The 12,872-nt window shown below is 38.8% G+C and overlaps 1 protein-coding gene across 2 annotated transcripts in view; it reads right to left on the bottom strand.

The window, feature by feature from the left end:
* Positions 1-12,872, bottom strand: part of LOC101155942 (glutamate receptor ionotropic, kainate 5) — a 250,105-nt gene that overhangs the window by 55,253 nt on the left and 181,980 nt on the right. For both annotated transcript variants that reach the window (XM_023960344.1, XM_023960345.1), the window contains exons 8-10: positions 11,512-11,565; positions 4,423-4,584; positions 2,172-2,324 (exon numbers count right to left, since the gene is read on the bottom strand). In XM_023960344.1, the coding sequence (XP_023816112.1) occupies positions 2,172-2,324; positions 4,423-4,584; positions 11,512-11,565 (369 nt within the window). The remainder of the gene's footprint in view (positions 1-2,171; positions 2,325-4,422; positions 4,585-11,511; positions 11,566-12,872) is intronic.

The following is a 12,872-nucleotide window of genomic DNA, read 5'->3' as shown; positions in this document are numbered from 1 at the left end:
AGATCATTTCAGGGATCAGAATGGAACAGAAGGTAAAAATGATAAATTAAAAAGATGGAATGTATTTGTTGTTGAAACTCTAGTCTAGAGAGAAGCTGATTATTTTTCAGCACCACAGCTTCATCAGAATGTACTGAGACATTTCTGTGTGTTCTATTTTATTTTTTCAAAAACGCTTATTTTTGAGTGGCTGGAACAGCGGTGTAGTGGTTAGCACTGTTGTCTCCCAGTAGGAGGGCCTGGTTTGAACCCCAGCTGGGTCCTCTCTTTGTGGAGTTTGTATTTTCTCTTGCATGCGACTGTTTTGTCCAGGCACTCCAGATTCCTCCCTTAGTTCAAAAACCTGCTTTAAAAGTCAATTTATCGTTCTACATTGGTGTGAATGTGAGTGTGTGTGGCTTTGTGGTCTGGCAACATGTCCAGGGTGTATCCTGCCTTCACCCAACGGTGGTTGGGATAGGCTCCAGCAACCCTGTCACCCTAAAGGCCCGTACACACCGGGACGAATATTCGCCAGGCGTTATTCGCCAGCGTTTTTCGCCACGTTTTTTGTGTTCACACCCAGGCGATTTTCGCTGACGGTGAGCCGAGCGAACATGCAATTTCATTCGCTGACATTAGATGGCGCTTAATGTAAAACAGAAATACTCCTGTACACAAGGTGGCGCTGCGCAACTTTACGCTTCTGAAAGTTGCTTTTCACTCAGAAGAAGAGAGCAAGTATTTACACGCTTGTCAGAATCAAACAAAGAAAACATGAATATTTCAAGCACCAGTAGCTCCAACTGGTGTTTGGTTCGGGGATATTTTAGAATGTCCGTCATTATTGCTTCGCGGCTGTGTAGACGCTACTTGGCGTCTATCTTCTTCGCTGGTATGTGTGCTCAGCAAGGCAGTTTTGTGTTTGAGCGCCCCCAAGTTGTGTTTTACTGTAACTTCAGAAGCTCCAGACACGTGAGCAAAAGCGCCATTCTCATTGGTCGAGTAGATTTCGACGCGACGCGTCGAAAAAAAAAAACGAACCCGAGGCGTTTTTTTTTTTTTGACGCTTTAACGCCTGGCGTTTTTTCGCGTCGGTGTGCACACTCTCGTTGGTGCCCTTTGTTTAGTCACGAGGCGTTAAACGTCTGCGAAAATCGCCGGCGAAATTCGTCCCGGTGTGAACAGGCCTTAAAAGAGATTCAGCAGGTTCAGAAGACGGATAGATGGGTTGTTTTTGAGCTTGTTTAAGGAGAGAGACTTGGCTGCAGACAACAAAACTGTGTCAGATTTTGTTGTCTGGAAGCTAAAATTATATAACTTTAGGCAGAATTTTTTTTGTTTGAATATTTTATTTATTTATTATTCAGAATGCATTGTAAGGCCTATCACAAAAATGTCAGAAATGTTTAAAGCATAAGTGGGAAGATTTTGTTTTTAATTAATTACAATCTTGAAACAACAAACGCACAAGACCTAAAAATGATACACTTTTTCAAAATTGACATTTTAAAAAGTTTTTTGAATTGTTCCATCTATTATTAAAGCTTGAAAATGGGAATAAAGGTTTAGAGAGCACAATAAAGCTAAAATGGGGCAAAGGCACCAAACGATTGGAATCATCTTCCTCTCTATGTGCTCGTCATTTAAGAAAGCTCTTTTAATTCAGTTCAAACATACTTTTAATGGTTTTTATTTATTTTTCTGACTACTTGATGTTCCTATTGTTACTTTTATTGTATATTCTGAATCATATTTAATTTGGTCAATGTCATTCAAGAGAGTGGTGAATACGGAGAGCTCCTGTGTGTGTGTGTGTGTGTGTGAATGAGTGTGTGCTTGTGCGCCAGAGCGTTTAAGTTGTTTGCTTGTTTCTTTTTGTTCTTTTGTGTTATTTCTCATGTTTATTATTTCTCATCTACACTTGTAAATGAGGACCCTCTTGAAAACGAGATGTGAAACCTCAAGGGGCTTTATTCTTGTGTAAAAATGTGTAAATATGGCAAATAAAAAGCTTTTATTAAAGGTTAAAAGGGTAAAGACTGTTAGAGCCGCCAGATAAAATAAAGTTTTTGGTTGCGATATGGGGGAACTTCCAGTCCGGCGTTGAGGACGTCTGGTTTCAGCCGATGATCTTTGCAGCAAATGTCTTGTGTTTTTGTGCACGTTGGCCAGTGTGCTTGTGTGTGTACCATTCGTAGGTAGTTCATGAGGCTTGTCCCATGCTGCCAGATGAGCGGGGAGGTGCAGCTCAGCGGCTTCACTCCGATCTCCTGACTCCGGTTCAGCTCCCGCACAGCGCCGACCACCACATGAACGCCATCAAACATGAGGGCGGATGACAGCTGGACATCAGACGAAAAAAGAGTTACTTCAGACAGATGGAATATCCATGTTTGGCCACATGTGTTTTTCAGAATTAAAAAGTAAATGATACATTTATCTATGTCTATTCGTGTGATTGCATACAAAAATGCATGTATTGGGTTTTTAGTAAGTCAGTTAGCTATATGTGCTTTCAGATACATCTATTAAAAAACCACCTTAACCACTTCAGTGGAATGGAACTGACTGAATTTCAACAATTCAAACCAATTTTAAGGGTTTTGTGTAGAAATGACTGAATCCCAAAGTTTAATAAAGTTCTGTTGAAACGTTTGTCTTTTACAGTTGCAGAGAAGTTTGATCTGAAAAGAAAAACATGTGTGCTCAAAGCAATGATGAAGTCGTCAGTAAGCCTAAAGAATAATGCGAAATGCTGCATCACTGGTGAGGAAAGGAGGATAAAGCAGGAAAAAAAAAAGAGTGAAGAACTCTCTGTATCAGCCGCATTCAGCTCATAAAAATAAGTGATCCTATCTGAGTTTACGTTCTGCTCTGTTTGGTCAGTTGTCAGTCAAATTGATGCTCTCAGGGAATCTGATAAATTGCACGGCGACAGACTTGCTTCATCTGCTGAAGGCTGATAAGAAAAGACAGATGTATAGGTGTGATTGCAGTTCTCAACGCGTCACTACTTCCAGGGCTGAATGACTAAACTGCTTACAGTTTGAGCAGAGACAGATGAGGGAAGACAGAGGCAGAAAGTCTGGAAAATAATTGGTAGTTTTCTAAAACACATCTGATCCAACAGCTGTTGTCTTTTTTCTGGCTCCCGCGTGACACTAAAAACCCTGGAAATCTCCTAAAGGTGCCTTTGGGAATGTTTATGAATATCTGCGGAACAAATGATCAAATTAAGCTTTTGCTATGAAACTGAAAAGAGTGACTGCGTAAAAATAAATTATTCTCAAACGAGAGATGCTTTTCTTAAATATTTATTGGGGGAAATTTTTTTTTCGAATTTTCGGCTATTATTCCAGATTCAGCCACAAAATAGAGTTGTATATATTTTATTTATAAAAAATGAAATGATGTACAAACATAATAATGATTTATTGTTTAATAGTTCACACAAAAATGCATAAAAATGAAAATTGAAACATTTTATAATATTTTGAAAGAATTCCCTCATTTTAGAACTGATGACAGTGATTCACCTAAACAGAAGACTGAAATGAGAAATACAAAGAAAACCCTGAGGTTCATTTTACATTGGATTAATTAGATTCATTAGATGCAGACTAGAGGCGTAATTGGACATAAGAAAGGTTAATTGGGTTAACGGGCAGCACATTGGGTCGGGGAGACCTCTCAAAGGTAGAAAGTTTTGTTGCTCAGTGAAAAACAAGCAAAACAAAATCACAGACTTTGAATATGTCATCATCTGCCACACTTGATATAGAAGATTTAGAGTCTGGGGAAATCTCTGTGAGCAAGCGACGAGGCTGAAAATCAATAATGATGCTGGATGTCAGTGATCTTTATGGCCTCAGGCTGCGTTGCAGTAAAAACAGCCGTGATTCTATTATGGATATTACGAAGCGCTCGCACAAATCACTGTCTAAAAACAGTTTCCAGCGCCGTCCACCTGCAGTGGGCTCTGTGCTTCAGAGCAAAGAGACTCGGGAGACGTTACCGTGACGCGGACCCTTCATTCGATTACCTGTTATGGTTAGTACATTCTCTTCTACCTCTACCTTTACATCAAGCCCATGACTTTCATAAATCACACACTTCTGTGGGTGCTAAATATGCAGGTGATCATACACACAAGAACAACCTAATTGAAGACTAACGAACATTAAAAGCAGCTCTGTTCTCCACCAGAACATTTTTCGGTTTAAACAAAAGATGCCTTTTAGCCTTTTTTGGTTTGATTCCTCTTATTAGTCTGCTACTTTTCAGTTTTAGGATTTTTAGTTTTTGTAAAGTTAGGTTTTAGTTTGAATAATATAAAAAAAGATTCATCTATTTATAAAATGATCTAAACGTCCATCATTATCATCATCTCATCATCACAGTGCAAACCCCACAGGGAGGGTCCCCGAAAAGCCGACCCACCGCCGGTCCTGGGTACGGACTGATGTGACAGCCTTCCCTCCAGGAGAGATTCAGACTCCTGATGAACTCCGAAAAGAAAGGATGAGTGCGGTTCAGCATGGAGAAGCCCAGAATGTTGGACTGATCATTCACAACATCGTCCATCTTGAGCAGAGGGAAATCCTGCAGTCAGACAAACAAGATGAAGAAGAGATTTTCAGTTTTTCAGCCCGTCTGTCTACAAACGTTTTTTTTAGAGAAAGGATGTTAAATAAAAGACCACAAAGCAGGAAAAAACAATGGAAAGGAGGTCTATAGCAGGTGAATGGTCTAAAAAGAACATTTTCCTCTGCAGGTTTTGCAATATCAGGTTGAATTTTAAAATTCAGAACAGAGTAGTGAAGGAAAAAAAAAAAAGAGATGAACTTCAAAAGCAGAAATTTTTCGTAGAACTTCAAATAGTCCTTGAAGAAGACTTCACCGAGCTCGACTTTTACTCAGCTGAGTGTGTGTTCATCAGATGTTAAAATGAAACCAAACTTGTGATGAACCCAAGGAAGAACATATTTGCACAAACTCGTTCCAAACTGGTGTTTGTTGAGATCTGACACAAACTTCAATGGTGATTCTGTACGTTTGACCGATAGCTTCCTCAGCTGGCAAAAGTTTTCTCCCTTTAGTGGAAGATTCATCCATCTGTCCACCTCTTGCCCGGGGTTCAGGCCATGGGGCTAGAGGAAGCCCTGACCTCTTTCCCCAGTCACCTCCTGCAGGAGCAAATCAAGACAGCCTGGAGACCTGATCTTGTCGGCTTCAAGCAGTCTTCTCAGAGGAGGAGCGTGCCCGCAATGACTTAACTAGGCGTCCAGGTTGGCTTCTAAACCCCCTTAAAATGGCCCCTCTGGATGTGGGGAGTAAATGTCCCCTCCGAGTTCCTTTGGCCGAGCTTTGCAGTCTTTCACCTAAGAATCGGTGTGGCGATGCTTTTGCCTTCAAATCCCTGCTGATCCATAATACACCTGTTGATGCCCAAGCTGCAGGGCTAAGTCCTGTCTAAGCTGGCTCATCTCTGATTGGCCCATTCCCCAATACTGCTTCCATAGTGAAGTCCCTGTGATTTCAATTTAGGAAAAGGAAACCAAGTATATCATTTCTGTAACTGTCTTTTTTTATTATTACCCTTTTGTATTATTGACAGACTAAAGGGTGGAAAATTACCCCAACAAGTAACATCTAGGTATATATTAGGGACACAAACCCCTCCACCTCAGTAAGATGTCAATTCAGCCACAATATAGAAAAAAAAAGACAATTTTAGCACATTAAGGATAAGAAAAAGAAAATATTTTCAAGAATTTCTAGAATATTTACTATTAAAACAAACTCACATGTCAGAAAATCAAGTAAACCTGTTGGTTATTTCATTTCAAAATACGATTACAGTGTTTGCTTGATCTAAAAATAACCAGCAATAGGTGAAATCTACAGATGTTTCTTTTTTTTTTAAAGGCTGTAAAACTCCTCACTTCACACTTTATACACTTTTCTCAGACAAACATTTTCACTTTTGTTTAACCTCTCAAAATTCAAGCCTACTTTCGAATAAAAGCAATTGGATTTGCTTGCGATTACTGATCTACATAAATGTTGCAAACTGAAAGCATTCTGTAAATGGGACATGGCACAGAAGAGATTGATTGACAGGTTCAACAGCCAATCAGGACGCAGAACACTGTGCTGTTAAAAAAAACCCCACTCACATCTTGTACAAAAAAACAAATCTGCAAATCCCCAAACTGTTAGAGACCACTGTTCATTTCATGGTGAAGATGGACACATGTACGATATTGTTCTGTTCAAACTGTGCCCACGACCAACAGCTGACAGATAAAATGTCTCATGTCTCCTTTTTGTGAGCATTTGGTGTTTTTTTTTTGCTGTAATGTACAACCCACATTAAAGGACATTCCACGTTACCCATTTTGCACAATTTGAACATAATATTAAAACCTTCTTGGCAGTCAAAGATCTAGACTAAATCAATGAAACGTTGTGCAAGACTAGAATGTTTGTTTCTCAGTCAAGTTCTTGTGTTCATATCACTCAACTGTTTTGACAAACATCCGCTTCATCGCTTTGTGCACAGTAGAAGCATTTCAATTTAAAAGGACTGCTGCTTGGTGGTTGTCAGTCTGAAACCAGCATTGGACAGGCAGGCTGTCATCACGGGCGTTTGTTGCTCTGTAAAATGTTTTGGCAGACAATCTGTTCTGTCTGAAGAGGCGGCGTTTGTCCAGGGCACAAACGCTTTTCTTTACATAAACATCAAGGCTGCAGCTTTGCCCTTTAGGTTAACAGTCTGCATCCGCGCGCAGGCTGTTTGCTCAGCTATAGTCAAGGCTTCACCGGCATAATCATTTCCCTGATAGCCTCCTCTTCCTCCTTCTATTTCTTCTATTTCCCAAACATTGTCCCAAACTGTCGCTGTTATTGTTGCCGTGGGGCTTGCAAATGCCAAATCAATTTCTGCAGCAGCCACACTGGTTGTCAGGCTGTCAGAGTGCCAGCGGTGACAAAAAGTGGCTGGCTGGCCGCGGCGCAGGGAGCAAAACACTGCAACGGCCTTTCACAGACATCCGGCGCCCTCGTGACTAAAATATGCTTTTCTTCAAAGTCAGCACCAGACACGAACACGTTTAATCTGTGACGAATAAATGTACCGTAATACTTATGTGATTGGTTATAAAATGAAAGGTTTTGGAAAATTTAGTATTCTTAGGCTTATTGCAAAGTATTTGGTACTTGCAAAGATTTCAATCTTTGTTTCAGGACATAAACATATTCTAACAGGATTAAAGTTGTTTAAACTTCTCTTTGCCTTACACCATTCCAAGCTTTTCTCAAGAGTAGCAGTCAAGAATTGTTCGTCTCATTAAGAGCCAGGATAGAAAATATCTTCAAAATGAGTCCAAATCCTTTTACTCTATACTCTTGACAATAAAAAAAACTCCATTTTATTTAAAGTTCTGTTGGCATTCATTGCCATTATTTTGGAAACAAAATTGTAGATTTATGTTCTAAGAATAAGCGCTAGTATTAGATTTTATGAGGATGTATTAAGATGAGCCAACTTGTACTAGCATTGTATTCTCATTTTTGGTCACATTTTGTTCTAAAATCAGTCATTTCCACTTATTTCACTAGTTTATTGTCACTCTAATCAAAATAAACTACAATTAGGGCCATAAAAATGTGCCTAGAACTAGCAAAAAGTTTAAATGAAATGAAAATATTTTTAGCCAATCTCCCTTTTTGAATGCTTGCGTGTAACTTTAAATTTAAATACCAAAAAAAAATGACCTTGCATTAACAGATAACCGTGATTTTTATTTTATTTTTTACACACAAAAAATAACTCATTGGATGAACTCAACTTAATTGTGGGCAGGATTTCTATCCAATATGAGTGGCCCCAACTAAAAGAAAATTCTTCCATGTAATGAAATATAATGTCGAATGATGAATATGTCAAACTCAATTTTATCACAAAAAGCCAAACAGAAAGAAATCCATTAACTTAATGAAACTTACTGCAAAAGAAGGCAAGGCAAAAATCATTGTGTGACACTAGTCTCAAACCTCAACATGTAGATACCATTGACTGATCCACTGAGCTAAGTCTTCTGTGGCTACTTACACTCGCCAGCATAAGGAGATAGAATCACTATCTGAGAACTTCTCTGGTTCGAACAATGTTGCAACACCAGTAAGAATTTATCATGGAAAAGTGAGTGGTTAGACCTCCATTTACTGTTAGATTAACTACACAGGACCATGTTCGTAAACTGCAGGTATTGGTTCAAGGAAATTTCTGTTTGGTTTACATTTTCTTTCGCAAACCGACCCTGACATGGTTGTTTCAAGTAAAATGTGATATTAGATGGTTTTGTGCGAATATACTCAGATTTCTGTTTTTCCTTGTGGCTCACGTCCATGTACTCATTGAGGCTCAGCAGCTACTAAAGCACAATTAAAGTTATTACCTCCATGTGAAAGTGGTTTGTCTTATTCATTTTATTGTTCAGTAGGCTTCTCTCTTTAAAGCTCCACAAGTTCTGGTCATAAAAAGGGTCTAACAAGGCCTGGAAATCTTTTCAGTGTGACTGATTTAGTGAAAAAACTTCCAACATTTTGTGGCCTCTTGTGGACTCAGCTATTTGAAATCCAGCAGTCTTTTCACAGTCAGCAGAGCATGTTTAATACAAACTTAAAGGTAGGTCGTGGGCGGCTGTGAAGGTGAATAAATGGCTACGGTCGTGGTGAAGTGTTAGAATAATTTTCCTTTTGGTGCCTTTCCAAGTTTCTCTCTAAGGGTGGAGGAATGACAGTCTGCCCTTGCTCTGGCAGCGCCGAACGCGTGATCCTGTTAAAGACTGTGGCGGTGCTTAAAGTCAAGGCAAAGATCACAATGAGTTATTGCCCTCACAGCTTCTTCACCCAAGGGTACAACACAGACCAATTACATTTTAATGACCACAAAAAGGGGGCGGGATCAGCACAGGTCGTTGATGAGCAGGAAGAGGAGAGTTCGAGGTAAAAGTCAGGAAAGTTTGAATGCAATAAAACAACAAAACCTTCTGGATCCATGAATAAAAGCGGTCTCAGAGAAACATACTTGAGAGGGTACAACCAGGAAGGAAAGTATTCAAAAAGAACAAAGAAAAGAAGAAAAGAAAGACTCCACAAAATGGAAACAAATTAGGGCAGGGGTGGGCAAACTATGGCTCTGGGGTCATTTGTGACCCGCCACACAGGAATAAATGATATTGATCATCCTTGCTCAGGTTTTATTTTCCCTGTAATTCTGATACCTCCCCATAGATGGCGCTCTACAAATAAAATTGTCATTGTACATTCATGCAGTGTTGGAAGACTCGTTGTTTTCTGATCTTCGTGTGTGTTTTCAGAGTCGGACAGTCATTCCAACACCCCATCAACGCAGCATTTCTCTTTGTTTGCGTTTTACTCTGAGGGACACCAACCTGTTGGTACAATTGGCGCTACAATGAGAACAAAAGTCGCACTTTTGAAATAAGAACTCCAAAATGTTCTATTGAGAATTATATGTGTTTAATTTCCATCAAAATGAAATGAGATTTTCATCCAGATTCCATATCATTTCGTCCTCTAATGAGGTTTATTACCGAAACGCTCCTAAAAATACGAACGCCTTGTTGGCCCACAAGTCAAAAAGTGAGCCCAACCCTGACTTTGGGAAGATGAACAAAAAGAGTTAAAAAAAATGAAGAATTAAAAGAAATGGTTGAAAAGAAAACATTAAAGATGATAAAGCTACAAAAGGTAATTAGAAAATAAAATGCTGTATGGTGTAAACTCTCCAATGATTTGCAATTAGGGGTATAACGATTCATTTCAACAACGATTCGTTTCATATCATATCAATTTGTGGATGATGATACAATTCATTGTCGATCTTAGCTCATTTTAAATGATCTGATTCACTGACCTAAATAGATCCAGAAGATCTTTAGTCAAAACTTCAACCAGTGTGACTCAGAGAGAAATGCCTGGTACTGAACAGTGCATGGGAACTTTTCCAGATTCCTTGTAATTCTTGCAAATTAATCAAATGTAAATTAAATAGGTGTACAAACAAACATGTACTAATACAACTAATTAATGTCAAATCCATTCACATTTTAGTTTCAAGTTGTTTTTCCAATCACAATAATCCAAAGGAGACTTTCTTAGCACACTGTATGGTCACATGTCTTTGCTAATTTCAAAGCCTTTCCACACATTGGACTGAAACTCGATTCCTTTTTGCTGTCATCATGTGTGTGATGGTTCGTGGTCGTTTTTATGTTGAAGTTCAATAAACCTACTGCGTCTCAATCCAAATGGCGTTGTCAGAGTTTGACTTGATCGATTTCTGTCATTTCTAAACAATATTATAACGGTAAAGGTCGACTGGATTAACAATTTACCTCAGATAGATCGAATTATGGGTTAATCTGAGTCACATCTGCATCTCCATAAATGGTCCAAAAATCAATGCATAAAAGATTCAACAAACTTTGGCGCAACAGGTTGAAATCTAATAGTTTCACCTAAATGGATGTATTTGATTCATTTTGCATTTAATGAAAATGTATTTTTTCAGAGAAACTCTTTTACTGCAACTTTTTATTTGAATCAACAAAACAAAATGTCTTTGAAATAACAGCTTCAAACATTAAAACCTGCATCTTAGACTGTTTTGTTCTTTGTGTGTCGTACTATTTAATCGGGGATTGTGTCATTGTGTATAATGTTCACATTTAGCCGATTGTAATTGAAGCAATCTTGTTATGTGATGTCTTTTTGCATGCATCACGTGTACATCAAAGGGTAGTCGATTATTTACTTCCTGATCAATTTTATACCTTTTTACCAACATAATTTTGTCCTTATCCATGGTTTTTCAACCAACTCCACTGTTACTCCCACAACTAGATTGATTTTTCTTTTTTATCTTTGACTCTCCTAAAATAAATAGATGCGACATTTCAGATCCGTTTGTGGTTGATCATTATGGGCTTCAAAGGCTTGTTTAAAAAGTGACATCTGGAATTGCATTGGGGGCTTTTTAAGATTCCTTGTCTTGTACAATCGACTGCAGCTTCTGTTCTGCAGCAAATCAAGAAGCTCACTCATTGTGGAAACAGCTTCCTATGCGACACAAACAGTGCTTTTCTTTGTTTTTTCCTGTGGAAACTACACTCACAGTGGGGCTCTTTGTGCTCTTTTCTGCTCACAAGTCAATTCTGCTCTTCCTTAGATTGCCTCCAAGTCCGCCACACTGATGTCTCACTAGAATCATTCAGCCCTTACATGACCTCACAAACACGGGCTGACCTCCAGAGAAACCTCAGACTGAATTTCAAAACTCTTTTTGTCAGACAGGCTTTCACCCACATCACTTCTGCTATTTTCTGTTTTGGAAGCTCTTTGCTCTGGACCGTAATGAAAAAGGAGCCAGTGAACAATGGAGAGCACATTTGCATGAGGAAAAGTAGAGAAGAATGACTGCATAATGAAAGCTCTTACCATTGTGGTGAGGATGTACTTATAGAAGGCTGTCATCATTCCCAGCTCATTTGCCTGAAGAACACACACAAAAAACAAGAAGTGCACCGTGAGGACGTCAAAATCCTTCAATCTCTCAAGCACAGCACTAAAGTTATCTCAAATTTGCAAATATTGCATTTTCTTTGATCGTTAATCAACAATTTGACTGTAAATCTGCTGTTTTAGGGCTGCGCAGAAAATTTCAATGTTTACAAAATGAAGAGGTATGAATCAGGATTTCTTGGAGGTATCAAACAGTTCCTTTGAGTCCAGCACAAAGCTTTCCCGCAGCAGGTCTCCCACGGCAAACTGTGCTGTCTGCCAGTCTGTCATGAAGTCGTTTGGTCATTTTTTACATCCAGGATCTGACAGTGGAGATTTCCCAGCACAAATGTTTGCTGCCAGAGGTGATTTGAACTGGCAGCTTCACACCGAAGCGCCTGCAGACTTTTCCAGTTATTAATCCATTAACCTTCCACACACACAGGGAGCTTTTGTTCACTCCATTCTCTCTGCACAACCGGAGTTTCAGGTCAAAAAAAGAAAAGAAAAAACACACTTTAAATTTTGAACTTTTTTTTGTACAGAATTATTTCAGCACTTTTAAAGTGTGAAGAAACACTTCAAAAAACCAGTAGTTTGAAGAAGCCTTTGACTCAAAAAGTCGCTTGCAATTGAAAATCCCAAATTTGTTGCTCAAGGAAAAAGGATTCAAATAAGTTATGACTTTACTGATTTCCAGCAGAAAAGAAGACATCGATTTAAAAGAGTCACACTTTTCTGTCAGTTCTTATCTAAAGCTGATCTCAAATCTAAAAAAAGAAAAATTCATGGCTCACATTTAAAGACCCACTCCAATAAAAAAAGTGTTTTTGATGTTTTTAACATGTTGTGCCATTTTTCTCATGGAGGACATATTCGGGAACAAATATAAAGAAAATTAAGCTCAACATTGTACTTTTAAGTATATCTTTATTTAAATCGTCTTAAAACGGGAGCAGACAAAAAAATGCCTCTTGAAAAAGAGCTTATTTGTGACATAGAAAATACGCTGGGTGGGTCATAAGCTGCCTGCTCTGTACTCTCAGCAATGGGGAGGGGAAGGGGGGATGGGGTTGCTATTTGTCAACAACTCAGATGTGATTTTCTAATGACCTAAAAAACCACGCATGCAGGTTTTGGTATTTGTGCTAAAAATGGCATAATCATATTTAAAAGACCACCAGTAACGCTTTTATAGTAGATTAGAAGATGATCGGAGTGAATCTCTAAACAGATTGGATCCCATTGCTTTATAAAGAGACATATCATTGGGTTTCTTCTGTAAAATTATTGGTGGG

This window comes from Oryzias latipes, chromosome 11, assembly GCF_002234675.1.
Source record: "Oryzias latipes chromosome 11, ASM223467v1".
Lineage (NCBI taxonomy): Eukaryota > Metazoa > Chordata > Actinopteri > Beloniformes > Adrianichthyidae > Oryzias > Oryzias latipes.
Note: the sequence above shows the minus strand (reverse complement) of the source record. Positions and strands in the feature narration are given on the sequence as shown.